We start from the raw sequence: 25464 nt of genomic DNA on the forward strand, positions 1-25464 counted from the left end.
TAGGAAAAAGGGGATTGATTTATTAAAGAAAAGTCATCTGTGAATTCCTCTACTTAAATTAGTACGCGTGACATTAACACTTTGGGTTAAAACATGCCTTCTCTCAAACAGCAAGCGGACTCTCCAAGCAACGCCTGCGGGTCAATCCCAGCAGCAGTCAAGGCCCAAAGCGACGCTGCGGAGGGCGGCGGCCCCCTGGTTTGTAAACACTGGCAGAGGCTGGACAGGGAGCCTTGCACACTGCCGTCAGCCGGCGCTTTTAAGCAGTAAGATCAAAGCACGAGAACAGCGGGCCCCCTGACCATCTGGGCAGGGGCTCTGAGGGTGGGGTCCCCTCCGGCCTGACCCTTCTCCTCTCCCCAGCCCAGCAGAACCAAGGGGTCTTCACGCTCTTCCCACGACTTGGCTGAGAAGTAAGAAGAAGAGGGCCTCGCTGGAACCCGCCCCCACCCCGCCCGGGCAGGCTGCAGGAGCAGCAGAGCAGAGGGCCAGGCCCGCCTACGCGCGGTTGAGGGTCTGGAAGATCCTGGAGATCTGCAGCATGACGGGGCCCGTCTCCGGGTCGTTCATCCACTGGGTGCTGCTCAGCGGGTTTTCAAGCATGTCTTCAAACGCTGCGGGAGAAGAGAGCAAAGCGGAGTGAGGGCAGCTCCCACGCAAACCCAAAGCAGCACCTCGGAGGGCCTTTCCTGTCCAACAGCCGCTTCACAAAAATGGCCACGCAGAAGTCCCTCTACGCAACCAGCCAACAGCGCCTGATCTCCTTATCAAATCAGCATCTGAAACCCGAAGGTAGTGTCTTGAGTTCTGATAGGGTGACATGGCTGTGTGTTCGCTGACTCTGGAAAGCAATCTGGCAACTGCTGTGAGGAATCTTCAAACAGTCGCAGCTTGTGGTCAGTAATCCCACTTCCAGTGCTCCCTCACGCACAGTCTGATGCAGAAAGACCTAAGTCTGAAGACACCTGCAAATTGAGTAACGTCTAATTGGAAAAATCAAATCTTAAGGCAAAGACCCTTAAAAAAACACTAGCCCATTTCTTCAAGGCAAGGGAAAACAGGATTGAAACAAAAAAACAAGCCACTAGTTGGGAAAAAATATTTACAAGTTATTTATCCAACAAAGGGTTAATCTCCATAATATATAAAGAACGCACACAGCTCAACAACAAAAAATCAAACAACCCGATCAAAAAATGGGCAGGGGACATGAACAGACATTTCTCCAAAGAAGATATACGGATGGCCAATAGACCCATGAAAAGATGCTCATCATCCAGAGAGAAATGGGAGAAATAACAGATTAGGGAACTAAAACATATTGTCTAACAAAATGATAAGTAATGATAATAATAATTAGTATTGTTATAGTTGTTCTTTATTAAGAGGTTACTAGGTGCATGTTTATCTGCACCATTATATTATTTGCTTAATTTAGGCTCTCCCAATCCTTACAAAAAATATGAGGGTACTATTGTCCATATTAAACGAATAGTGAAAAGGAATCTTCTTTTAGGGAGTCTAAATAATTTGCCCAAAGTCATATGTCTTTTAGGTAGCTAGATCAGGACTTGCATCTAGGTTTATCTGATTCCAAGTTTGTTTTCTCAAAAGTTCTATTGTATCTTCACTTCTCTTACATCCTGTCTTCCATCATTGTAAACTGCAGTTCCAAATAGCGTCACAAGCCAAGATTTGCCTTTTACATGACAAATATATTTTGTTCAAAAACCGGAAAAGTTTTATAATCTGCTTTGAATAATGCAAAAATCACAAACAATGAATCCTTCCTAGCTAGATTTTTCATGTTGACTTTATTTAATCAAACAGGGTAGAAGAAATCTCAAAAACAAATATAATTGTTTTTAGAGAGTGGAAGATAAAGAGCCTTAATAATATTTATGTCTTGTTATAGACTAATATCCTTGCCACTGACTAATGTGAAAATTTGAAAATTATCATGTCATGCTCATTGATTTACTTACTTCAGCAAACTTTTTTTATGTTCCTACAATATGCCAGACGTTGTTCTGAAATAGATAGTAATTTCTATTGCATGCTCTTGAAAAACTACTGTAATACAGCCTCAAGGAATTCAGCAAGTCGTGTCTCTCAGTAATGTCAATGAATAATAAATATGCAGATCTCTATTTAAAAAAAAAAAAAAAAAAGATGCTCATCATCACTAATCATCACAGAAATGCAAATCAAAACTATACTAAGGTATCACCTTACACCTGCTGGAATGGCAAAAATAACCAAAACAAAAAGTGACAAATGTTGGAGAGGTTGTGGAGAAAAAGGAACCCTCATACACTGCTGGTGGGAATGCAAACTGGTGCAGCCACTATGGAAAACAGTATGGAGATTTCTCAAAAAATTAAAAATAGAAATACCTTATGACCCAGCCATCCCACTACTGGGTATCTATCCAAAGAACCTGAAATCAGCAATCCCAAAAGTCCCACGCACCCCTATGTTCATTGCAGCATTATTTACAATAGCCAAGACGTGGAAGCAACCTAAGTGCCCATCAACTGATGATTAGATAAAGAAAATATGGTATATATATACAATGGAATACTACTCAGCCATAAAAAGGATAAAATCGTCCCATTCACAACAACATGGATGGACCTTAAGGGTATTATGTTAAGTGAAATAAGCCAGATAGAGAAAGATGAACTCTGTATGACTCTACTCATAGGTGGAAGTTAAACATAGAGACAGAGAACTGATTGGTGGCTACCAGGGAAAAGGGGGTTGGGGGGAGGGCACGAAGGGTGAAGTGGTGCACCTACAACATGACTAACAATAATGTACAACTGAAATTTCACAAGGTTGTAAACTATCATAATCTTAATAAAAAGTTAAAAAAAAACCTAGCCTATTAAAAACGTAACCAAGCAGTTCTTTAAAACGAAAACTTTGACTTTCTAGACAGTTTTACAAAATTGTTTCCCCAGCACACAGAGGTGCCTCCTAGCAGAAGGCTCTACAAGCCAAATGCTGGCTGGCACAACGGGCAAGCCGACACAGGGCCACGTGCCCTGCGAAGCAGAGGCAACACCAGACCTTGTCCCAGCAGCACAGCCTCAGTCACGTCAGTGACAGTGGCCCCAGTTTCCAGGCTTCATGGAAGCATTTCCTCAAGGAGCTCATGGCTACTCAGGGTCCCACGCTGACGACCTGGCAAGCCTCCCATCCTTAAGCAATCACGGGGTCCTCCCGGGTAAAGCCCTCTGACAACTAGTTTGCAACATCAGAAAGAGAACCCAGAAAGACAGCTGGGCACATAACACAACGGAACACAAAGTGTGGCAGCAGCATGGGCTTAGTGACCTTCCAGAAGGGCTGTTCCAGAAAGGTGCCAGGAGCCCATGTCCACTTCCGCCAGCAAACAGCACAATAAACTCCAGAAGGAGAAGAGCTGAACAAAAAGACGAGAAAAGCAGTTAAATATGAAAAACTGCACAGACGAATATTTACCCGAAGAGGACTTTCTTCTGCACGTCTTGGCTTGTGAATTAGAAACAAAGGCCACACAAAACAAAAGGGCAAATAAAAGTCTGCAACGTGTGACAAAGGGCAGATATTCTTAACACACAAAGAGTTATTAGCAGAGCTCCAAGATTAATACACCAGTGAAAAACAGACCACAGACAAGACGTGAAAGGAGACGCAGCCAGCCCACAGGCGTGTCCTGGAGGTGACTGGACAGAGGAGCACAGCGGATGCCCCCAGGTCTGTGTGGTGCAGGCTGCGGGAGAGCGCGCAGAGGACAGAGGCCCTGGCAGCAGAGACACATGAGAGCAGGCCACTGAGATGCTCATTATCAAGAGTATAAAACGTTCCACGCTGACTTGGTCATTTGACTCCCAGCTATTTATCCTTAGGAAATATGATCTGCAGCCAAAGAAGCAGGCACAAAAATGGTTTACTGCAGCAGTAGGTCCAAAAGCCACAAACTGAAAACCAATTTAAGTGACCAGAAACAGAGGAACAGTATTGTTAACCAGTTGCAGCCTGGCTACAGAATCACATACCTGCACCCGTGGAAAGCTCTTGTTAAAGCAGCAAAGACAGGAGAAGACACATCAGACGTGACGTGAAAAGAACTGGACTGTGGTGTGGGGGCACCGTTACACACAGACCCTCAGGAGGAAACCCACCAAAGAGGGGATCAGAGGAGACTTCTGCTTTCTGCCTCATTCTTTCCTGCATTTTCCAAATTTCCTATACAAATATTTTACTTCATCTAAAACAATAAGGGTCACTAAAAAACCCTATCAGAAACGTCTGAACACAAGCTGGAGAGAGCCCCAGCAGGAGTCAACCTCCGCACCCACAGGTCATGATTCTCCACTACAGGGAGGCCGAGTGCCAGGCCTGAGCCGGGCAGGGCCTGCAGGAGAGGACTCGGCTGGTGAGAGCCCCTCGCCCTGCGCCCCAAGCGTGAAGGCCTGCTGTGCTGCTGCAGGCATGGTGTCGCCTGCCAAGTGCAGCCCAGGCGCCATTCCCCCCATGTGTTTGTTTCAGAAATGCGGGAAGGGCTCAACCTCAGCAAATGTACAGCCACACAACAATCCCCAGAGCGAGGGAAAAAGCAATCAGTAGAACTAACCACCCTTTCATGATGAAAAACCGTAGCTTCTAAACTGGAGGAAAAAGGGAACTTCCTTAATCTGACCAAATATATCTTCAAAAATTTTTTTTAAAAAACCCTACAGCAAATGGCAATCTCAGTGGTAAAGTATTAAAGAAAGCCCCTGGAAGAGCCTGTGGACAGCCCGGGCGGCATGTACTAGCGTCCTGGGGTCCACAGGAGCAGGAGAGACGGGCTGCGCTTTCAGGCAGAAGGGACGCTAAGCGCCTGGCAACGAAGGACGGACATCAACTCCCAGTAAGACACGTCACCCAAGCTCAGAATTCAGTACAAAGAGAAAAATTCTCCCCCTGACACCACACACACACTTCCAGGTAAATTACAGACTTAACAAGAAAAGCAAAACTTTAAAACTTCTAGAAAAAAATAAAGGTGAATGTCTTCCTGACCTTGGGATCGAGGGTTTTCTTTCAGGGATTTATGTCATAAATGAAACAGATAGATTCAACCACATCAAAATAAGGGACTTCTATTCATCGAAGTGAGTCCATAAAGAAACCAGAGACTGAAAAGCAACATCCGAGACACAAACAACTGATAAGGGATCAGTGTGTGGCGCACCTGAAGAACATTCTCAAGGAATGAGAAAAAACAAGTCAACAGACAAGAGGCCAGCAGATGAGGAGGCCTTTCAGAGCTGAGGGTCTATGAGGGGTTGAAACTTCTGGAAGGGGCTGAGCCTTAAAGATGAGTGAAATGGCAAACACCAGAAACACCAGTGCCTGCCAGGGGGCAGTGCCCCACCTGATGTCGGGGCCACTGCTCCCGGGGGGGGGGGGGGAAGGAGCACCGAGCGCTGCTGGGGGACGGGTGCAGCCCTTGGGCAGAAGAGGCTCAGCAGGCACATGCCCGGGGTCCCTGCCAGCCTGGCCCCAAGTCACGGCCTGGAGACCCTCCTGTGTGCACCAGGATGGCGCGGGACAGCCAGAGCAGCGCTGCACTGAGGAAGCCACGAGGCGGTGCCGCCGGGCAACAGAGCAGAGCCAGTTGTGGTGCAGGCACTTGGCGAGACTCAGCGAGGTCCTTCCCACACTCCGTCCACTTAGATGGAGGCAAGAACCAATGACAGGTCGTCTGGGGACACGGACACAGGCAGCAACACCCCAGGGAGAGAAAGGCATAATAAACACTCAGGCCCAGTCTCTGGAGGGAGGAAGACGCCCGGAGGCCCCAGAGGGCCTGGAATGCTCTAGGCTTTTTTAAGCTGAATGGTAGACCCATGGTGATTAGTTTTATTCTTTTTTTTTTTTCAAGATTTAATTTTCCTTTTTCTCCCCAAAGCCCCCAGGTACATAGTTGTGTATTTTTAGTTGTGGGTCCTTCTAGTTGTGGTGTGTGGGATGCCACCTCAGCATAGCTTGATGAGCGGTGCCATGTCTGTGCCCAGGATTCCAACTGGTGAAACCCTGGGCCTGAAGCGGAGTGTGCAAACTTAACCACTCGGCCACGGGGTTGGCCCCGGTTTTATTATGATTCTTTAAGGTTACAAAAATAATAAACACTTTTATATGTATGTTATATTTCACAGTCAAAACAAACACCAAAGAAGCCCCTTACAAATAGCAAAAGCAAAAGTCAACCCCAGCTTCTCAGAGGGTCCTAGCCTGCTGGGTGCTGTCTACACTCTCCCAGGCCTGGATAAGCCACTATAACTGGTTTTACAAAGCTCGTATGGAGTCATCCGCACAGGAGGCTGTCAGAGCACAAGCAGAGCCTGATCTCCGGGCCCAACTGTGACTCAGGCAGAAGGTACCCTGGAGGATGCTGCAGTGCAGGTGGGGAGAGCTACGAGGCACGCCGACAGCGATATCACTCAGACATCTGCGTGTGAGGGCGCGGCCCACCCATGAGTAAGCGTAAAGAAGGCACGTACCTAGTAACGTCTTAGGGTTGGTCAGCCCCAGCTGCACAACTGGGTTATCCAGGATAGCTTGAAAGAGAGGGCTGTCGGGGTCGATGCCCTTGTCCAGCTCCTCGGGAGAGGGCTTCCGGTCTCCCAGCAGCCACTCGCACTGCAAATGCAGGAGCAACAGACGGCCATTAGTTCCTCCTGGGACCCACCATCAACATCAGACAGGGAGGCTGAGCACTCCTGGTCAGCCTCAGGGCTGCTCGAACTTAAGGGACCTTAACATCAGAACAGACCCGCTGGACCCAGGTCTGCGCATGTTAGAACAGGCTGGCACAGGGGAGGAAGTGCTGACCTGGTTTTCTAGCAGGTCCTGGCACCACAGTGATTCAATTTAATGGCTGCAACTTCTCCACTCACTGAATGGGGCCTGCATGATGGCCCAGAATGTTGGGAGGAGAATTAAGAAATGCACTGGAACTTTGTTCCGGGAAGCAACCCTGGGCATGACTGAGCTCCTGCTATGGCCACTCAGTGAGTCCGGAAATGTCTAGCACACAGACACCTCGTATCTGTCTCGTTCACATGGGCCATCGACTCTACCACCCCCAGGTGGATGTGCCGTCGGCCCACCAAGGCCCTGGCCAGCTGCACTCCGCCCACAGCTGGCGTGTGCACAGAATGGGAGTCAATCTTAGGATTAACCGAACAAAGTAAACAAACTACACTCTCACTCATGGAATATGTACTTTTTCAGAAAGGCAAAACCCAGCACTTTCTCAGTATTTAAAGAATTTTATCTACCCTGCTGCTTCACTTGGAAGCGGGGATAACCGACTGCACCTGGCAGGCGGCAGACGCCGGGACTCAGGGCCCGCCCACCGAGGCGGCGAGAGTGGGAGCGGGACGGAAGGCTACTCACGGCGGCGGTCTGCTGGTTGTTGTTCACTCTGAGGGCATCTATCACCTCCTTTTCGTCGAATCCCATCTCCATCAGGGAAATGACAGCCTAAAGGAGAAGCGCGCAGACCGTTTAATGCTGCTCACTGCGAGCACGGCAGCAGGTCCGAGCAGCCAGGCCCTCTGGAGCTAAGCCGCGTTTCCCGGACAGCATCTCAGCAGAGGGCGATTTAAAATAACATCACAGGATCTTCTATTTCAAACTCTGCGTCCTTACAGCTTCACTGAACACTTCTTGGTTTTCTGAACAGAGGGACTAAAGCCAGGGAGGTGGAGGGCCGGCCTGCACTTGGCAAGACCAGGATGTGTCAGGGTCGCAGGTGGCCATGGCCAGGAGCCGCAGACGGGAGCTGAGAGGCTCGCTCACCAAGAGGCTAGGGGGAGGCCAGACTCACTGCAGCTCAACTCCAACCGAAGTGAGACAAAGATGTCATAGTAATTTGTGAAAGATGAAGATTTTCTTCAGGTTTTATCTTAAAAAAAACTAAAATTAATTTTAAACATCTTATATTTAATAAAATTTAAGCTAATTCCTGGAGGGAACAATGACCCAATGTTCAATGTTTGGGGGTGGGGTGCACATTTTCAGGACAAAAATCATATAACTAGATAATATACCCTTTATTCTTGACTTTTATCATACAATCTTTAAAAGGGTCAATTTTGCAAAAAAGGGTAAAGGTTTCATCAAATTTTCAGGCTTCTCTTAATTCTTTGAGGGTCAAATCACGCTTTTGAAGTCCCTAACGTCTCCTTCTTTCTGACGTCTCAGCGTTGTTGACCGGTCTAAGCCTGACAGACCCTCGGGTGTCGGTGCTGCACAGTGACGCGCCCAGCTCCCCAAGCACCCTCTGGTCCGACAAGACACTGCACCTCTGCAGGACCTCTGCAGGACGTCCACTTTCACTCTGCCATCAGTCTGGACTAGACTGTCAGATGTTTCAAAGAGAAGCCAAGAGAAAAGGCAGGCAGCTGGGGGTGGTAATCAGGAAAGACGCTTAACTGGTGCCAAATGGTCCAGCGAGTTGACGGGTCAGTACTGTCTGCTCACGCCCTCTTCCCTCTGCGTTCCTAGGCCACTGCCTAACTCCGACTCCATCAGGGCATGCTGGGAAAAGAACCTATCAGGCGGTGGTTTGATACTAGAGCTGCTAAGAGCACTAGGACCTACTGCTAAATTCAAGAAGAGGGTGGCCTTTTCTGTTAATTTCAATAAAAACTCTCCTCTCTCCTCATTTCTATCTCGGCCCAGGAAATGATGCCTCAATTCCTCCAAAGGATGATGCCCGGGGACACTCCCCCTGCCCTCCTTCCCAGTCTTTGAGGAAAGACCTTCTCATGGGCAGCACCGGGCGGGTCCTCACACTCACAGCTGCAAGACCAAGGGCTCTGCCAGCTCTGCACACTGCATGTTCCTTGTCCTGTCCACAGCTGGTAAGGGGCGGGGGGAGGACAGGGGGCAGCAAAAAGTCTGTCTGAGTCTCAAGTCCAAGCTTTGCCCTTCCCAGGAACCAAGAAACATCTCAATCTTCATGGGACTATTCTCCTCACTGGTCCAGGATCAGAGGGGAGGAGGGCTGATGTCCTGGCCCCAAGGGCTCCACAACCTTTTATAACCATTGTTTTAAGACAAGACATCTACAGGACGTTTCTGCCACAAAGAAGTAAAGGGCAGGGGCCAGCCTGGTGCAGTGGTTAAGTGAGCACGTTCTGCTTCGGCGGCCCAGGGTTCGCCTGTTCGGATCCCAGGTGCAGACATGGCCCCACATGGCAGGCCATGCTGTGGTGGGCATCCCACATATAAAGTAGAGGAAGATGGGCACGGATGTTAGCTCAGGGCCAGTCTTCCTCAGCAAAAAGAGGAGGATTGACAGCGGTTAGCTCAGGGCTAATCTTCCTTGGCGGGGCGGGGGGAAGAAGTAAAGGGTGATAGACACATATCTTGGTTAACTGAGCACATGAAGACTGTGACCAACCGAACCTGTACAGAAAGGGCTCAGAAGCAACAAAAACCACAAACTAACCAGCAGCAGCCTGATAGGACCACGCAGGACCTCAGAAGGGAGCAGGGGCCTGATGGGACAAACAGGACCCCATAAGGGAGCAGGGCCCTGATAGGACCACATAGGACCCCATAAGGGAGTAGGGGGCTGATGGAATGACACAGGACCCCACAAGGGAGCACGGGGCCTGACTGGACCACTCAGGACCCCATAAGGGAGTAGAGGTCTGATGGGACCACTCAGGACCTCATAAGGGAGCACGGAGACTGATGGGACTTCTCAGGACCCGTAAGGGAGCACAGGGCCTGTCTGGACCACTCAGGACCCCATAAGGGAACACGGGGCCTGACGGGACCACTCAGGACGCCATAAGGGAGCACGGGGCCTGACGGGACCACTCAGGACCCCATAAGGGAGCACAGGGACTAACGGGACCACTCAGGAGCCCATAAGGGAGCACGGGGCCTGACGGGACCACTCAGGACCCCATAAGGGAGCACGGAGACTAATGGGACCACTCAGGACCCCATAAGGGAGCACAGGGCCTGACGGCACAGCACAGGGGTCCCACCCAGGGTTCCAGTACCAGACATGGATTTGGCTCCCTGGGAGACTAAGATTAATGAGACACACTTCCCTCCAGACCTAGAAACACTAGACTAAAATAAAACAGAAATATTTTTAAAAGCATAGCTGAATCCCTAAGAAAGTTAAATGCCCAAGCGACAGAAATAAAAAGGCACAGCAAACCAGCCCGATAAGAGGGTGTGCCCTGGGAGGGGCAGGAGGCATTATCAGGGCCTGGGGTTGGGATCTAATGTCCACACACTGACAGGACATGGACCTTAGGTCCACACGAGCTGGCGAGCTAGAGTTCAACATTAGGACTCTGAAAAAGTGTGCACCCCCAGAGAGAAGAGGAGCTGGAAAAAGCACTGCCTCTGTGCAGGGAAGATCAAGCCCAGCGCCGTGGAGCTACACTTTATGCATGGCCAGGAGCCCTGCCAGGACGGTTAGCATGAAAACCAGCCCCTGGCTGGAGGTCCCGTTCAACCCTGCAGAAGCAAGCTCAGAATCATCCGAGATGGGTACCCCACAACCCGGCCACACGCGGTCCCCATGGAAACACAAGCCACAGGTAAGCCCATGATGGAGCATCACACCAGAGAAAACCAGGCCACAAGCAGAAGGAGAACACAGGGAATCCAAGCCCTAACACTGGGAGCTCACAGATCTACTATCTGAAAGAAAATGTAGCACACTTAAAATGATGAAAAGTGCCCGAGAAGAAATGAAAACCCTAATAAAAGAACAGAGCGGTGAAGAAAGACTACGAAGATGCAAAAACATCAAAAATGATCTGACAACAGAGAGGCGGCCATAACAGTCTGCACAAATGTCAGCTGGCCAAGCTCAGCCAGGGACGCCCTGCACCCTTGGTCCTTCAGCCCAGATGCCACAGTTACAGGATGGTGAGCAGCCTGACCAGCCTCCCCCATTCCCAAGGCAACCCCACACAGCGCCTGATCCTCCAGGCCGTGGGCGGCACCCAATCAACCCCGCAGCTCAAAGACTGCTGTAACACCGACAGGAACCTAATGTGAGTTTTTCAGGAGATGACAGACCTGTCACCTAATTATTCACAGGAAAATACAGCCGCCTGAATTCAAGTGAGGATAAGTTAAAACTGAACCTGGGAACTCAAGTCTGCCCCCCAGGCCTGACTATAAACTCCTCACTCAGCTTTACATTCTCCAGGGCGGGGCCCACTCAGTTTGTGGTCGGGGACAGGGCCCGAGCGTCCTCTGTACAGTGTGGCCTCAAGAGGTTCTAGAAACGGCAACTCTACCTGGCTGGATCCAGGTCCAGGAACACATACCCGAGAGTCAGCCCGAAACTCCCTTTTCCTCCGGATCTTCTTAAAGATTTCCGTCAGCTCATCTCTGGGCTCCTCGTCTCCCGTGCTAGTCCCAGCAGCAGCCTCGGACGCCGCCTCAGCCTCGGCCCCCGCCCCTCCTGACGAGGCTTGGCCTGGAAGAGGTGCGTCTATGGTCGGGTCCTCCGCGTGCTCGATTAGCCACTCCATAGCTTGAGGTACCGACATGCTGAAAGGTAAGGAGAGGCACTTTCCAACTCCCAGGACGACTAACAAGGGTCTTTTATTCCTCGACATCCAAGGAAAGCCTCTCAGATTCTAACAACTTTCCAGCGTTAGCTGGTGACCCCTTGTAATGAGCATCTTAATATGGGTGGGCCTGAAGCTCTGGCCCTTGCCCCAAACCACCCCAAGACCCTGGCCGGAACACAGAAACCCACCGACGAAGTAAAGGGAACCCAACCCATGGGGTGCACGTGAGAGCGCAGGTCTGAAGCCAAAAAAAAGAGCCCAATGACCATCCTTGGTTTGCAGGTCATTTATTTTAGATCTGAACGCAGACGCGGAGGCAAGTACTAAAGATAAGAACCTGCAGGAGACTACTGAAAGTGACACCACACGCACCCCGGGGTCACCAGTGTCCCTGCCACGAAAAGCCTTCCATTTGCATTCCCAGAAAACGACAGCCCGATGAGGATTTACAGAACAATCACTACATGTCAGTTCCCAGTAAGAGTGGAGCGACTTCAAACTGTCCTGGACACTCTGAGGTGCCCAAATGAGTGACTTCCAGGACGTGCACTTCGGGTGCCCCTTTAAAAACTCACACATGTCACAAACGATTCGATCATGAGTTTGAGGTGGAAAGATGTCCCTGATGGGGGAGCCCCACAAGACTAAGCCCCCCAGCATCTGCGGCAAGGGAAGGTGGCCCCGGACGTACTGGTTCAGCCGCAGGGCCTTCACGGCTCTGTTCTCGGGAAAGCCCATCTCGGTGAGCTGCCGCAGAGCTGCCTCATCCACTCGCTCGTCCTCGTCTTCATCCAGCATGGCTGCGGGCGAGAGACGCGCAGCCGTGAGGGCCCCAGGCAGGCCTGGCCCGCTGGAGGGGTGCTTCCCTGGGCCCCCTTGGAGCTCAAACACTTTGCCTGAGCACCAAACATTCGTGACAGTTCTCTTAAACCTCAGAAAACCTGAGACACAACCATCAGCTCTCACACATATAAACAAGGAATAACGGTATAAGCAGTGCACTGACCCCACGTCAACTGAAAGCAGAAACACAGAGAACTCGGAACTTCTCCAGGTTCACTGCTGAGGGCCCTGGGGGCGGGGAGCTGCAGGCGGGAGCTGACGCGCTCTGAGGCAGGGCGAGCAGCGGGGCCGCACGCAGGGCATGCAATCTACCTGGGGCTCGCTCGTACCATTTGCCTTCTTAAACAATTCGACTGCGTCGGGGTTCAGCGCTAACAACTTTTGTGCCACCTCAATGAGAGACACCAAGATTTTCCGGAGTTCTGTCTGGAACTGCAGTGAAAGAAAAAACAGGATCTCATTTCTCCAATGCCCAACAAATCCACTTGGATCTGTAACTACACTCCCCGTCCTAAAACTCCAGACCTGTGAGTCAAAACTACGTTGCTTTTCATTCAAGAATGTTGGGGCCAGCCCAGTGGCACAGCAGTTAAGTGCGCATGTTGCGCTTCGGCGGCCTGGGGTTCGCCGGTTCGAAACCCAGGCACAGACATGGCACGGCTTGTCAAGCCATGCTGTGGCAGGCATCCCACATATAAAGTAGAAGAAGATGGGCATGGATGTTAGCTCAGGGCCAGTCTTCCTCAGCAAAAAGAGAAGGATTAGCAGCAGTTAGCTCAGGGCTAATCTTCCTCAAAAAAAATAAAGAATGTCAAGATCAGCAGAGGAAGAAGAGGGATTAGACTGGAAGAGAAACACTACGTCTCAGGAGGGGCCTGGAAAGAGGACAGGAAGGAGAGAGGCTCCTGTTGGCACAGGTGCACTGCACACACGGGCTCCTGGCTAGCGACAGAGAAAAAAACATCTGGGGACATTGCTCAGCCCTTTATCCAACGAAGAAAGCATCTGGCCCACTGGCAGCAAAGCAAGCGAAGAGCCGTTCTTTGGCTCCGCTGGAGAAAAGCAGACTGATTCGGTGGGCTCCAGAGACACGGGTCTCAAATTCTCGTCTGTCTGCAAGGATGGCTGGCGGGAAGAGTCTGCTGCAGCCAGTTCATCTTCTCAACAGAAAGAGAGGCTGCTGGGAAGGCATCAGAAACCGCCACAGACTGGCTCCCAGCACCAGGGCCCAGAATGGGGGCCAATTGTCCCCTCTCCCACAACAAGCCTCAGACCTCCTGTGGGAGACGCCACATCGAGGCAAACACTACAGGCCAGGGAGGCACCTGTGCCAGAGTTCTATGCCCTGGTCACTACAGAACTCTCTGGAAGAGACCCTGAGAGCGGCCTGTGGCTAAAAGGCGGGGCTGTGGCAAAGCTCTCCGATTAGACGGCATCAAGCAGGGGGAGATAGCCCTTCTCCCCCAGCCTGTGTGGCGGGGGCTCCCCAAGTCCTGGACTGGCCCCCAGAGCCTGGAAACAAGCTGCTCTGTTAACTCAGAACGTCCCAATCCAAAGTCACTCTGAGCCCGTGTTTCTAGCTAAACTCAGGGCAAAGCTCTACCATTTTCCCAATAGCATCTACCTTTCAGTCCTGCCTTCAGATGTCTTTTTTAAACTTATTTCAAAATAATGTTGGTTTGCAGGAAAGCTGCACATAGGACCCGGGGCCTGCATGCCTCCCTCAGCTCCCCACGTGCTTCTCAGGAACCGCACAGGCCCTGCAGCTGCAACGGCACACCTGTGGCCCTGCGGCCGAGCACTCACGTCTCTCGTGCTGGTCTGGACCGCGGCCCGGTCCATGTTGTAGGAGGGCAGGTTGGCGGTGGCTTGGAGGATAGCGTCTCTGTCGGGGGCTTTCTGGTCTTGTTTTTTCTACACAGAAAAGGAACAAGAAAGTCAGAAATGAACGTAAGAGCAATGAGAGGCAGGGTTATGTACACTGAGTAAAGAGAACTCTACCCAGGGAGATTCCGTGTCCTCCAGGAGTTGGAGCGGTCCACCCCTGGATGAGCTGGGAGGGTTCTGTGCACGCCTCCCTCAGGGATAGGAGACTGGACGTGATGCCTGCTGTAACGAGAGTGTGGCAGTGCAGGACGGGGAGACGACGGGCATCACATGGGCACGCAGCTGGGCAGGGGTGAGGCTGACTTCAGGGGAGCCACACCGGCCGGCAGGTAAGCCCAGCTGGAAACAGGTGCTCACCTTTTGCTCCTTCTGGAACCTGCCTGACAGGACAGTAAAGGGATAACATTGGTAGAACTCCCGAGAACAAGAAGAATGCGGGAGGAGACAAAACCAGGAAAGACAGCAACCAACTCTTAGAGACAGAAAACAGACGGGCTCAGCAGAGCCATGAGCGCCATGGCCAGGAGTGTGCGGAGCAGCCAGGCCAGGCCTCTCCACAGCCCCTGGGCGGGGGAGGTATTAGCGGCACTGGGACAGGAGTGAGTTGTAGGCACCGACAATGGTGTTCCACCACCCTGCTCAGCTGGCAACCACCTGGGAGAAAGCAAAATCGAGAAGCCATGAGCCAGGGACCCCAGGCTCAGCGACAGAAGGAGGCATCATCTGACTCTTGGCAACAAGATGCAGCCATGTGCCACTGAGCTAAGGACAAGGGGCAGGAGAGATGCAGCCAAGGGGCGGGAGGGGCCCTACAGTGAAGCCACCAACAGGCACAACCCCCCAGGCTCAGAGAGTGGCCAGTGAGCGTCCCGTGCCTCTGACGGGGACAGACAGCCAAGGAGCACCAGGGGGGTGAGGAAGGCCTCCCCACAAGAGGCAGCGATCAAAATAAAGAGGCACAGGGGCTGGCCCCGTGGGCGAGTGGTTAAGTTCGTGCGCTCTGCTGCAGGCGGCCCAGTGTTTCGTTGGTTCGAATCCTGGGCACGGACATGGCACTGCTCATCAGACCACGCTGAGGCAGCGTCCCACATGCCACAACTGGAAGGACCCACAACGAAGAATATACAACTATGTACCGGGGGGCTTTGGAGAGAAAAAGGAAAAAAATAAAATCTTTTATAAAAAAAATAAAGAGGCACGGACAGGAGAGACATGCAGGGAGAGAAGAATGTTCAAACACCAGAGCACACGGCTTCGCCACACTCAGGCAACAGGATGCTACGAAGAGCATCTGAGAACAGAGATCCAGTTGGGAAACTTAAAAATATTATAGCCAGATGAAAAAGGCTGCAGAACAGTCTGAAGATAAAGTCAAGGAAATCTCTCAGAAAGCAGCCCCACGTCCAACGAACAGGAGTCCCAGAAAGAGAAAAGAGAAAACGAGGGGAGGAAATTATCCAAGAACAATCCAGAAAAACTTCCAGAACCAAAACATGTGACTTCACCATGAAGGGAAGACCTGCATCAAGGCAAACTGCAGAACCCCGAACTCTAAAGAGCACCAGGGGACCCCGAAAGATCCCAGGGGGAGGGGAAGAGGAAACAGACCACAGACAGGGCAAGGGGAACGAGCCGACCCTGCGGAAGCCACGGAGATGGGGACCAACGCCTTCGTCACGCACAGCACACAGCTAACGCTCACGCACAGACGCTGAACGCTGGAATGCGCGGCCTCCAGAGCTACCTCCCCTCCTAGGTGCTGGAGGAAGGCAGGCTCCCCCAAACCAGGGGGACAAGTAAGGTGAGACACTCCATTCTGCAGGAGGGAGCAGTGCCCCAAGCCCCCACCCGTGACAGTCCCCCTGCATGGTCCCCGGGCCCTGAGCAGGGCAGACTGCCCTCTGCACTTAGATCGTGTCATAGGGCACAGCCAACTTTACGAAAGGACACAACCCTCGGGAGGCCTGACCCAATCAGGTGAATTCTTACAAAGGATGGGGCTCTTTCGGGCTAGAGAGATCCAACACGGGAGAAATCCTGGTACTGGTTCTGAAGACGCAGGGGACCGTGTGACAAGGAAAGTGGTGGCCTCCAGGAGCAGCCAACAAGAAAACAGGCCCTCTGCCCTTCAAGTGCAGGAACGGGGCTCTGCTGACCACCTGAGGGGCCCGAGGCAGACCCCCAGCGTCTCCAGAGAGCAACACAGACCTTGATCTCAACTCTGGAAACCCCGAGTGCAGGGCCAGCTGAGCCCACCCACTGCAGCCGACAGACCTGCAGGCTGAGGGCTGTTTGAGCCGGAAAGTCTGTGATAACATGTCAGGCAGCAACAGGAAATGTACACAGACTTAGAAGATTTAGAAGGTTCCACCCCAGGAGAGGGGCAGGGAAGCCCACACTGAGCAACAGGCCTGGAGGCAACAGATGCAGAGGGACGCGCCGGAGGAGCTGGAGGGACGCCTCCAGGAAAGCAGGAAGGGGAAGACGGCCTCATACATGTGACCCCATTTCCAGAGGGATTTATCAATTCTGGTGAAAAATTTGAAAAAATGAGCAATAAGCCTATTGAAAACAAAACAATGAGGAAATTACTGACTCCAAGAAAAAGAAACTTGTATGAAACAAGGATAGATGATTTTAGTACACTTTGCTCACAGCCAAAAACACTCACAAAATGATAGTAATGGTAACTCTGACATCTTCTTCAACCAACATCACGATCTAACAGTCATGCGGGGAGAGAGGGTGGCAGGGCTGGGGGAGGGGCTGTGCCCAGATCATCAGGAAGCCGACAGAGTCTGACACGGATAATCCAAGAAATAACAATATATGCGTGTTGTTTAGAGATCAGAAGCAGGATTACTGAAGAAACAGGGAAAAGAGCTATGCAAGGTCGCCTTTATGGGGCATTACTCAGGCGGGATAGGAGGCTACTCATTTTTATTAAAAGATTTGTAGTTTTATTTGCGTTTTTCAATAAATGTGTTACTTTCACTTAAAAATTAATAATAATTTGGGGCCGGCCTGGTGGCACAGTGGTGGAGTCTGCGCCCTCCGCTTCAGCTGCCCAGGGTTCACAGGTTCAGACCCTGGGCAGACCTACACACTCCTCGTTAACCCACGCTGTGGCAGCATCCCACACACAATAGAGGGAGATGGGCACAGATGTTGGCTCAGCAACAATCTTCCTCAAGCAAAAAGAGGATGATTGGCAACAGATGTTAGCTCAGGGCCAATCTTCCTCACCAAAATAATAATAATAATTCACAAAAACAGGCATTAACATCTCACAATGTTTCATTTTGCAAATACGTACAGAGAAAAGGTGAGCAGCCAAGTGAAGCCTGCAGCACCCTGCAAGTTAAGGAGCCACAGTGACGGAGGGGACCACCATTTATATAACTGTAACTTGAGAGCTACGATCCGCCCGCCCGCAGTTCTCAGAAGCGGCCTGACTCAGGCCCAGATCTGGCTGCTGGAGATTGGGTGAGCAGCTTGCCCGCGTGCGTGCCCGTGCTGTGGCCAGGTGTGGCCACAGATAAGAAGGCAACCAAGCCCAAAGGCACTCCTCCCATGCCACTTGTCCCAGAGAAGACCCTAAAATAGCTCGTTCCACCATCAGACCCATGGCCCAGGGCCAGAGTTTGGCCTGTTTTCTCTGGGGTGAATGCTCTTCCTAGCATTTCAAAGCATGAGCAAGAAACTCTTCCCCCTTGAGATAAGCAAAGAAAAAACTGAAATTAATGTGGCTGCCCCTTTAAAACAGTAACGCTGGTCTGCACCTGGGCACAGGCACGAGATCTGGCGCAAGAGGAGAGCGAGGCCACTCACAGACAAACCCTGCACTGTGCACTGAGCCTTCCAGACCAAGCTTTCTGGAGCCGGGCTTCTGGGGTAGCCACTAAACAAACAACAAAGCACACGGTTTCCCTACGGCACCTACATCCGTGGGAAGACGCAGACAAACGCAAACTCCAGGGGACATCCAACTCTGTCCCGAAGAGCCAGATGGGACAGGCAAGCCGGCCTCCCTGGGAATTACTCAGTGAGGGCGACGCTCCAGGCGAGGCGCAGAGTGCCCTCCGTCACCCCTCTGCAGGCATCTTCCTGGTTTCCTGGGGTGGTCTTGATCAAGTTTCTGACCTCGTTCTGTCAGGACTTGCTTGAGGAGAGGGGGACGGCAGCTTGAGAGTTAAACCCTCCCTCGTGAACGTGCCGGCTCTCTCCTCTGCAGCTGGGAAAGCAGAGCGAGGCTTCTGTGTGTGCCGGACACTCACCCAGCAGCCAGGATGGGCGGTGGTCAAGGGGCTCAGCCTCAACTGAAACCCCCAGAAACCCTCTCTCCTGTAACTACGGGACCATGCTGGGTCTGTGAATCAGGAGACAGACGCCTCTTCTTAACAGCCTTAATTAACGTGGAAGGCTGTCACTAACAAAGATGACCAGTGCCAAACTCTGACACTTACCTTTTCTTCTGCGGAGACATCAGCCATCTTAGGAAGTGGAGTTGGAGCACGTTTCTTTATCAACAACAAGACATCTAGGGAAAAAAGTATGTCTATGAAGCTGGGTACCATCTCACCTCCATAAAATGGCATAAAGGATGCTACGTGACCCGGGCAGAGAAACAAGGGTCCCCCAGTGCCTCCTACACAAGCCTACCCTTCTCTCAGTCTTCATGTCTGCACGCCCCTGCTCACGTACAGGGGCTCCCAAGCCTGCAAGGACCGGGCTGTGGGTCACCAGAGGTGACTGGTGGCCCAGGAGGCAGACACAGCCCAGCCCTGACAACTGTGCAAAGAATTGGTGGAAATCTTGCAAAACGTTCTCATTTCTGAAAGCCTGTGAGGTTGGAGTTTGGTCTTCACCCTCAGAGCTGAACACCTGGGGTGTGGTGACACCACAGTCCACAGTGCTGGTGAGCTCCACCTTGTTCTCAGCTTGACCCTCACACTCAACAGAGGTCTGTACACACTACTTCCAATATTTTCAAAATATTATTTAAGGGAATCCCAGAATTAAAACTGTCCTTTGAATGACTTGTAGAAAACCAAGGTTTTCTCCCCAAGCACCTCCAGACATAAAATGCTACGTGACTAAAGGAATGTGTGGACAGTAAGCATGTCGAGGGCATCCGAAAGCAGCACCACAACTGGGCTCTCCAGCCCACAAACAAAACCCGCAGTGGCTCTGGAGGCCTTGGTTTCACTCCGAAACACAATTAAGAATAAAGTTCACGTTTGGATTCTCAGATGGATGCTGCTTGCTCAATTTCAGTTTCTGCTGTTTTCCAGGAGTAATCCATATGTGCACTTTGTTTAACACAGGGAAACGAAACCATTTCAGCCAAGCCACTTTTCTCACTCAGACCCAGCCCAGAACACGGGCGTCCACATGGAGGCACCTCCGCCTCTTGGCCCAGCCCCGCACCGGCCCCCACCGCTGCCCGGGGCCCTTACCTTTGTCTTGAATGCACTCCTCCAGGATGGTCTTGGAGTCACTCAGCACCCTCTCAGACGCAGCATGGATTAATTTGTGATGGGTCACACTCTTGGGGTCTTCTAAACTCCCGTGAGCACACTAGGGGAAAAACCATTTATTTCAAGACAGGAAATAAATGAACTGTAACACTAATAATATAAAACCTGACACCCAGGCCACACCAGGAATTTACTGCTTTTTCTTACTAGCTAAGAAATTAAGGCATAGATGACATCAAAGAATCCCTGTAGACGGTGGAAGCCAAACGACATGCACAACACCGATCCCCGAGGGCGGCGATCTGTCCCCCAACCCACTAAGCACTCATGGACAGGGTCACAGCTCTGACATAAAATACCCTGCTGCAACTGTGCAACCTGAATCGCTTTCCTCACCTGGAAAGGCCTGGAGAGCAATTTAAAAATGAAAAGACCAGGCCCGTTGTTTCCCAAAAATCTAAAGATCTAGATGTGATTTCTGCACTTGTTTTTCTTCCTTCCACAGACACATGAAACGGAGCTGAGAGATAAGCAAAACGAGAAGGCTGGGCCAAAAAGAGCAAGAAACAGGGGCCTGACCATTCAAACGTCCACAGACCCCAAGAAGACACAACTAGCCTCAGCTCAACCTCCTGCCCACCAAGCGACGGTCACAGAGACCCCAAAGCCAGCTCCAGACGCCACTGGCTCCCCTCCTGGGAGCTCAAGGGGGAGCGACTGGCACACAGTTGTGCCTCACTGACCGGGGCCCTAGAAACTCCAGACCGGGGACGGGCACCGCGTCCTCAGCCACGTGTGAAAGGCGTGCGGGGCAGTAGAGGGCAGGACGGAACCAGCGGCGCACTCCCCAACACACACACGCTCCTCGTGGCTGCTCTCCCCGACCCCAGGGGCACCCACCTCAACGGCTACTGACTTCCAACTCCAGAAGGGAGCCCGAGCAGAGGCCCCATAGACCCCAGCCAACCCTGTCGTCAACATCTAAAGATCGCAGGCGAACTACAGACACTGATCATCATTTCAATCAGGGTTGTCTGCAAAACAACACAAAACATGCACAATGCTGTGGCTACGTGCATGTCACTGGATGACGGGTTCTGCCTTCCTTTGCTTGCACGAGGCTTTCTGATCGCCAAGCAGCTTACCATTTTGTGAAGAGCGAGCAAATGCTGACACCCCAGGTGGTGAAGAGTCAGGGGAGCACACTGTGCCTGCTCCTTCACGCGCTGTGCATGCTCACCTGTCTTCACCCTGCTGTCCGCTTCAGCACCCACGGCGTGCACAACCCCACGCACACAGCACACCAGACAAGGGCACCCACCTAATCAACTGTGGCCCCTCCCCCTGAGCCAGAATCTGGGGGTGAGGGGAGTGGGGTCACACCTGAACACCTCGGTAGAATCCACAGATGCTTCTATAGCCCGGGCTGAAAACCCCACAACTCAGAGGAGAGCCGTAACTGTCCCCTGGCTCCTGCTGACTCCCCGACGATATCAGATGGTGGAGTCAAGTGAGGACCAGGAATGCAGCAGCCTGGCCAACAGCTCCCTGGGTGCTCTCTCGACACCTGTGGGTGGCAGCACCAGCCAGGCGCGAGGGAGGCTGTGGCAACACTCAGGACGTGCCCACCGCAAGGCCCCAGCGTCAGGGTCCTCGTGGCCTTCCTTGGGTCAAGCAGGACTCCCTCTCGAGCAGCTCGGCAGGCCCCACTGGCGGATTCCTCACCACCTCCCTCCGCCACCATGGAGACTCAAAGATACGCAGCACACACACTGCGTACCAGAAAAGAAGGAAAGATCTAAGGACGTACTTCACCTCACCTCTCAACACTCGCATTTTAAGTAGAATTTTCGGGAATCTAACACTGAAAACAGGAAAAGAAGATCATGAAGCTTTCAGGGGTCGTCAGACATGCCCACAAAACTGGCGAGGCTGGGGGTGGCGGGAAGGTGGAATTCAGCCAACGTAAGGTTCACTGTCACCACTCAGGACGGAGCAGAGAAACGCCACCCCCGTATCCCCTGAATCCGACTCTGGCTCTGCTCCCAGAATACTGCTGCGCTGCTTCTAACTCTGAAATTGGCAGGCTAGCTGATCTGCCAAGCTCAGGATACAGTCTATGAAACACAATACCGCTTCCTAAAAACACTGAACTCCGAGGCGTGTCGACTGGGTGCCAGGAGCAGAACCCAAGCATGAGTCACCCCACTGCAGGACGACTTCGCTCGACTCTGTTCTCACCATGCTGGGGGTGGCAGCAACAAGCCCAACGAGGCCCAGCGCCAGAGCAGGGAGCCTCTGACCCCGCCCAAGCCCGCCTCCTCCCAGAGACGCACAGCAGTGGGTCCTCTTACACTCAATGGAATCTGTCATCTGAAGACACGCCTTCACATGACCTAAGAAATGTTAAGAGCCACCTGGCAGGTATCATGTTCCATCTGGCCATTTCATGAACTCGCACCATACAGAAACCACCCCACCGCATCACAGGTATAACTTTCTTAAGCTCATTAACCTCCTCTTATACAAGACGGTTGACTCTGCCCATTCCCACTCCCGGGCAACAGGGGCTGGAGACCACCATGGCGACCCCAATCCGCATAAAACCAAAAGGCCAGGCAACAAAGGCAACCCACTTCTTTAGGAGTCATGATAATAAAACCCCCTTTAAGAAAGTAATCCACTCCCAGGAGTACTGGGGAGGAAAGAACCCCACATTGTCCCCTCAAGGTAGAGGGGAAAGACGAAGGAAAAAACAAAGCCAGCTTAGCACACATCAGGGGAGCCTGCGGAGGAGGAACAAGCTCAGACATCCATGTGGGCCGCACCGTCTGCAGCAGGGACTGGTTTCCAGGGTGACATTCAAGCACCCAACTTGAGAATTCTCTTTCCTAAGTAACGCATTCTGCCAGCTCAAGTGGAAGCGCACTCTGCCTACAGAATGGCATGGGCGCCGAGGCGGGAATACTTTCTGATGACTTCTGGTTCCCAAGTCCCATAATTTATGTCAGCTTTTTGGGTGTGAAAGTCCCCTGCTGATCGGATCCTCTACACCTGGAGAGACTGCAGAGTGGAATAAAATCTCAATTTAAAGTAGGATAATGCACCCAAAGTTCCCAAATGATACATCTTAATACTGACTGGAATAATAAATATCGGGAACACAATAATTAGCATCACACCAAAACTGGCTGCCTAATGAACCTCCAGTGCTCCCAAAATTCATTAGCAAGCATCTGTGGATCAATCAAACAGTTCTCACTTCCTGTTCCTCTTCATAAAATAATATTATGATAGTCATGTAAATCCATACTATTAGTGAGTTAATCTAAATACCACACTAATTTACCCACTGACTTCTCCCTGCTCGCCTCAGCAGATGACATGCCACGTCCATGCAGCTCTGAATCAGCAACCCATCTATTCTGTTAACCCACACGTTAGTTTTGACCCCACTACAAGCCTGGCCCTGGATGTGTGGATACAAACCCAGCCCTCAGGAACTCCCGCCCTGGGGAGGGGAGAACACGGAATCTCAGGCAGGTTTTTAAACAACATGCGACAACTAGACAAGCTGCAGTGCCTGGCTCTCAGTCGACACGCCCACAGAGCCCCCGCCTTCCAGACGGCAAAATCACACCACCTAGGTCAGAGGAAAACAAAAGTGGCCAAAACACAGCTGCTCCTCCAGTGTGTGAGCCCAGGGCCCCCTCCTCCTTGGTGTATCACTGAGGCCAAGGCAGCACTGGTATTCACATCCTGCTGTTCCAGAAGGGGGCCAGCTCTCACAATCAGATCGCTCTCTGGCCAGCCCCGGACCCCGGACAGCTACACAACAACTCCATGGAACCATACTCACAAAAGTGACTCAGAAGGATTTGTGGGTAGTTACTGTAACTGGAAGTTTATCCTTGGAGAGCACACTTAGGTTTATTTTAACAGCACACCTTATCACAAATACAGATAGCTAATTTATCACACTAAACATATAACATCGCACTAAAGGACTGTGGCCTCCTCTAACCTAAACTCTGACAAGGAAACAGCACATCATGCCAAGTACAGAGCTTCCTTAGGCAGCTGGAGGCAGCCAGACAGAAGTTTTAGCCCGCCTTACAGAGTCGAGAGGTTACAGAGATGAAGCCATCAAGAACTAGTTCCAAAAATCAGCGACCTAAAGAACTAACTCTAGGAGGAGTATTTCACGTGAATAGACTTTAAACAGTGGCTCTCTCAGGAGGAGCCCCCCTCCTGGACCTACCCACTGAGTCAGTTTCGAGGCCGCGGGCGGGCTAGCAGGGGCGCCGGGACGGCCCGCAGCGGCACTGTCTTAAGGGATTCCAGCTAAGAGGCCCAGGGCCAGAGCCCGTGTCGGCCCACACGCCCGCCGGCAGGAGACAGCTCCGACGCCGGCTGTGCAGGGAAAGGTGAAGGAAGGGACCTTCTCCCGCGGGCATTCGGGGGCCTGCTGAAAAACCCAGAACCTCACCCCCAACAGCCGGTACACACAAGCAGGGGAACACCAGGAGGCCTCGCTCCCCGCGGCGGCTTCGCCTCTCCGAGCCTCAGTTTCCCGATCCGCCCTCCCCCCAGGGCAGCCGTGGAAGTTGAAGGAGAGGATGGCGTGCAAAGTGGTCGGCCGGGAGGCGGCGCGGGGAGCAGCGTCCAGGAGCGCTGGGGTCGGGCAGGGGTGGTGGGAGACGGGCGGGAGGCGCTGCCCGGCCCCGGCGGAGGGATGGACGGACGGGGGTGACGGAGGCCGGGGCGCGGCCGGCCTTACGTGCTTGAGGCAGCGCTCCTTGAGCTGCTCCACCGTGCTGTCCTCGGTGACCTCCTCCAGCCACTCGGCGCCGTCGAACGCACAGATGTGCAGCCGCAGCACCTTGCCCGCGAAGATCTTCTCCTCCTGCACGAACATCGCGCCGCCGCCGCCGCCGCCGCCGCCCGGGCCTGCGCCTGCCGCCCGGGCCGTGAAGGTCACCGGGGCGGGCGGGCAGGCGGGCGGGGCGGGGGCGGGGCCAGGCCGCCCGCGCTCTCCCTCGCTGGCCGCCGCCGCCCCGCCCCGGCCCCGTCGGCCGGCCGCCCGTCACTCGCCGCGGCCTGAGCGGTCGCCTGATGCCGCCGCCGAGCCGCCGGGGGCGCGCTGTCGCCGCCGCGCCGGAAGTGCGTCCCAGGGCACGCCCGAGGCATGCCGGGAGATGTGGTTCCTCCCCTGCCGCCTCGCTCCCGCCGCGGCGCAGAAAGTGCGTCACAGGGCGCGACCGGAGCATGCCGGGAGGTGTAGTTCTCTGGTTGTTCCCTTCCTGCCGCTGTTGGCACCTGGGGGCCACTAGCCACGCGGGACTGTTGAGCTGCTAGTGGTTTTGGGATGGGCGCTCAGTGTAAATACACACCGAATCCCTCAGGGTTAGCAGGAAAAAGGAATGTAAAATATCCCAATAAGATTTTTATATTGATTACATGTTGAAATAATTGTTTGGGTGTATTGTAAATGTGTATTATGTATTTGGGAGTATTAAGTAAAATATAATGAAATTGACTTCACCTGTTTGTTTTTACATTTTAATGAAGTGGCCGCTAGAAATGTTTAATTGTATATGTGGCTGCTATTGTGTTTCCTTTGGGCTGCACTGCTCTGGAGCAGTTTC

General features: G+C 52.4%; 1 protein-coding gene across 2 annotated transcripts; it reads right to left on the minus strand.

Moving 5' to 3' along the window:
• On the minus strand, positions 1 to 24879 carry UBAC1 (UBA domain containing 1). 2 transcript variants are annotated; one of them, XM_014863790.3, is made up of 10 exons: positions 24597 to 24879; positions 19796 to 19916; positions 18803 to 18876; positions 14256 to 14363; positions 12779 to 12881; positions 12298 to 12406; positions 11358 to 11583; positions 7438 to 7524; positions 6540 to 6678; positions 1 to 614 (listed from the first exon to the last, which is right to left on the minus strand). In XM_014863790.3, the coding sequence occupies exons 1-10, from the start codon at positions 24732 to 24734 to the stop codon at positions 499 to 501; spliced, it is 1221 nt and encodes a 406-aa protein (XP_014719276.1). In that variant the 5' UTR covers positions 24735 to 24879; the 3' UTR covers positions 1 to 498. The 2 variants fall into 2 exon arrangements, with proteins under 2 accessions (XP_014719276.1, XP_044634309.1); XM_044778374.2 differs by having other exon boundaries at positions 1 to 965; positions 24597 to 24873.
• Between the last annotated feature and the right edge of the window lie 585 nt (positions 24880 to 25464).

This window comes from Equus asinus, chromosome 10 (genome assembly GCF_041296235.1).
Source record: "Equus asinus isolate D_3611 breed Donkey chromosome 10, EquAss-T2T_v2, whole genome shotgun sequence".
Taxonomy (NCBI): Eukaryota; Metazoa; Chordata; class Mammalia; order Perissodactyla; family Equidae; genus Equus; species Equus asinus.

Excerpts from the sequence above, each read along its gene's own strand:
- UBAC1 (XM_014863790.3), bottom strand. The coding sequence starts at position 24,734 with ATGTTCGTGCAGGAGGAGAAGATCTTCGCGGGCAAGGTGCTGCGGCTG. Across the intron at positions 14,364-18,802 it reads ATGTCTCCGCAGAAGAAAAG|AAAAAACAAGACCAGAAAGC; the intron begins GTAAGTGTCAGA and ends TTTTCTGTGTAG. Across the intron at positions 12,882-14,255 it reads TCCAGACCAGCACGAGAGAC|TTCCAGACAGAACTCCGGAA; the intron begins GTGAGTGCTCGG and ends CTTTCACTGCAG.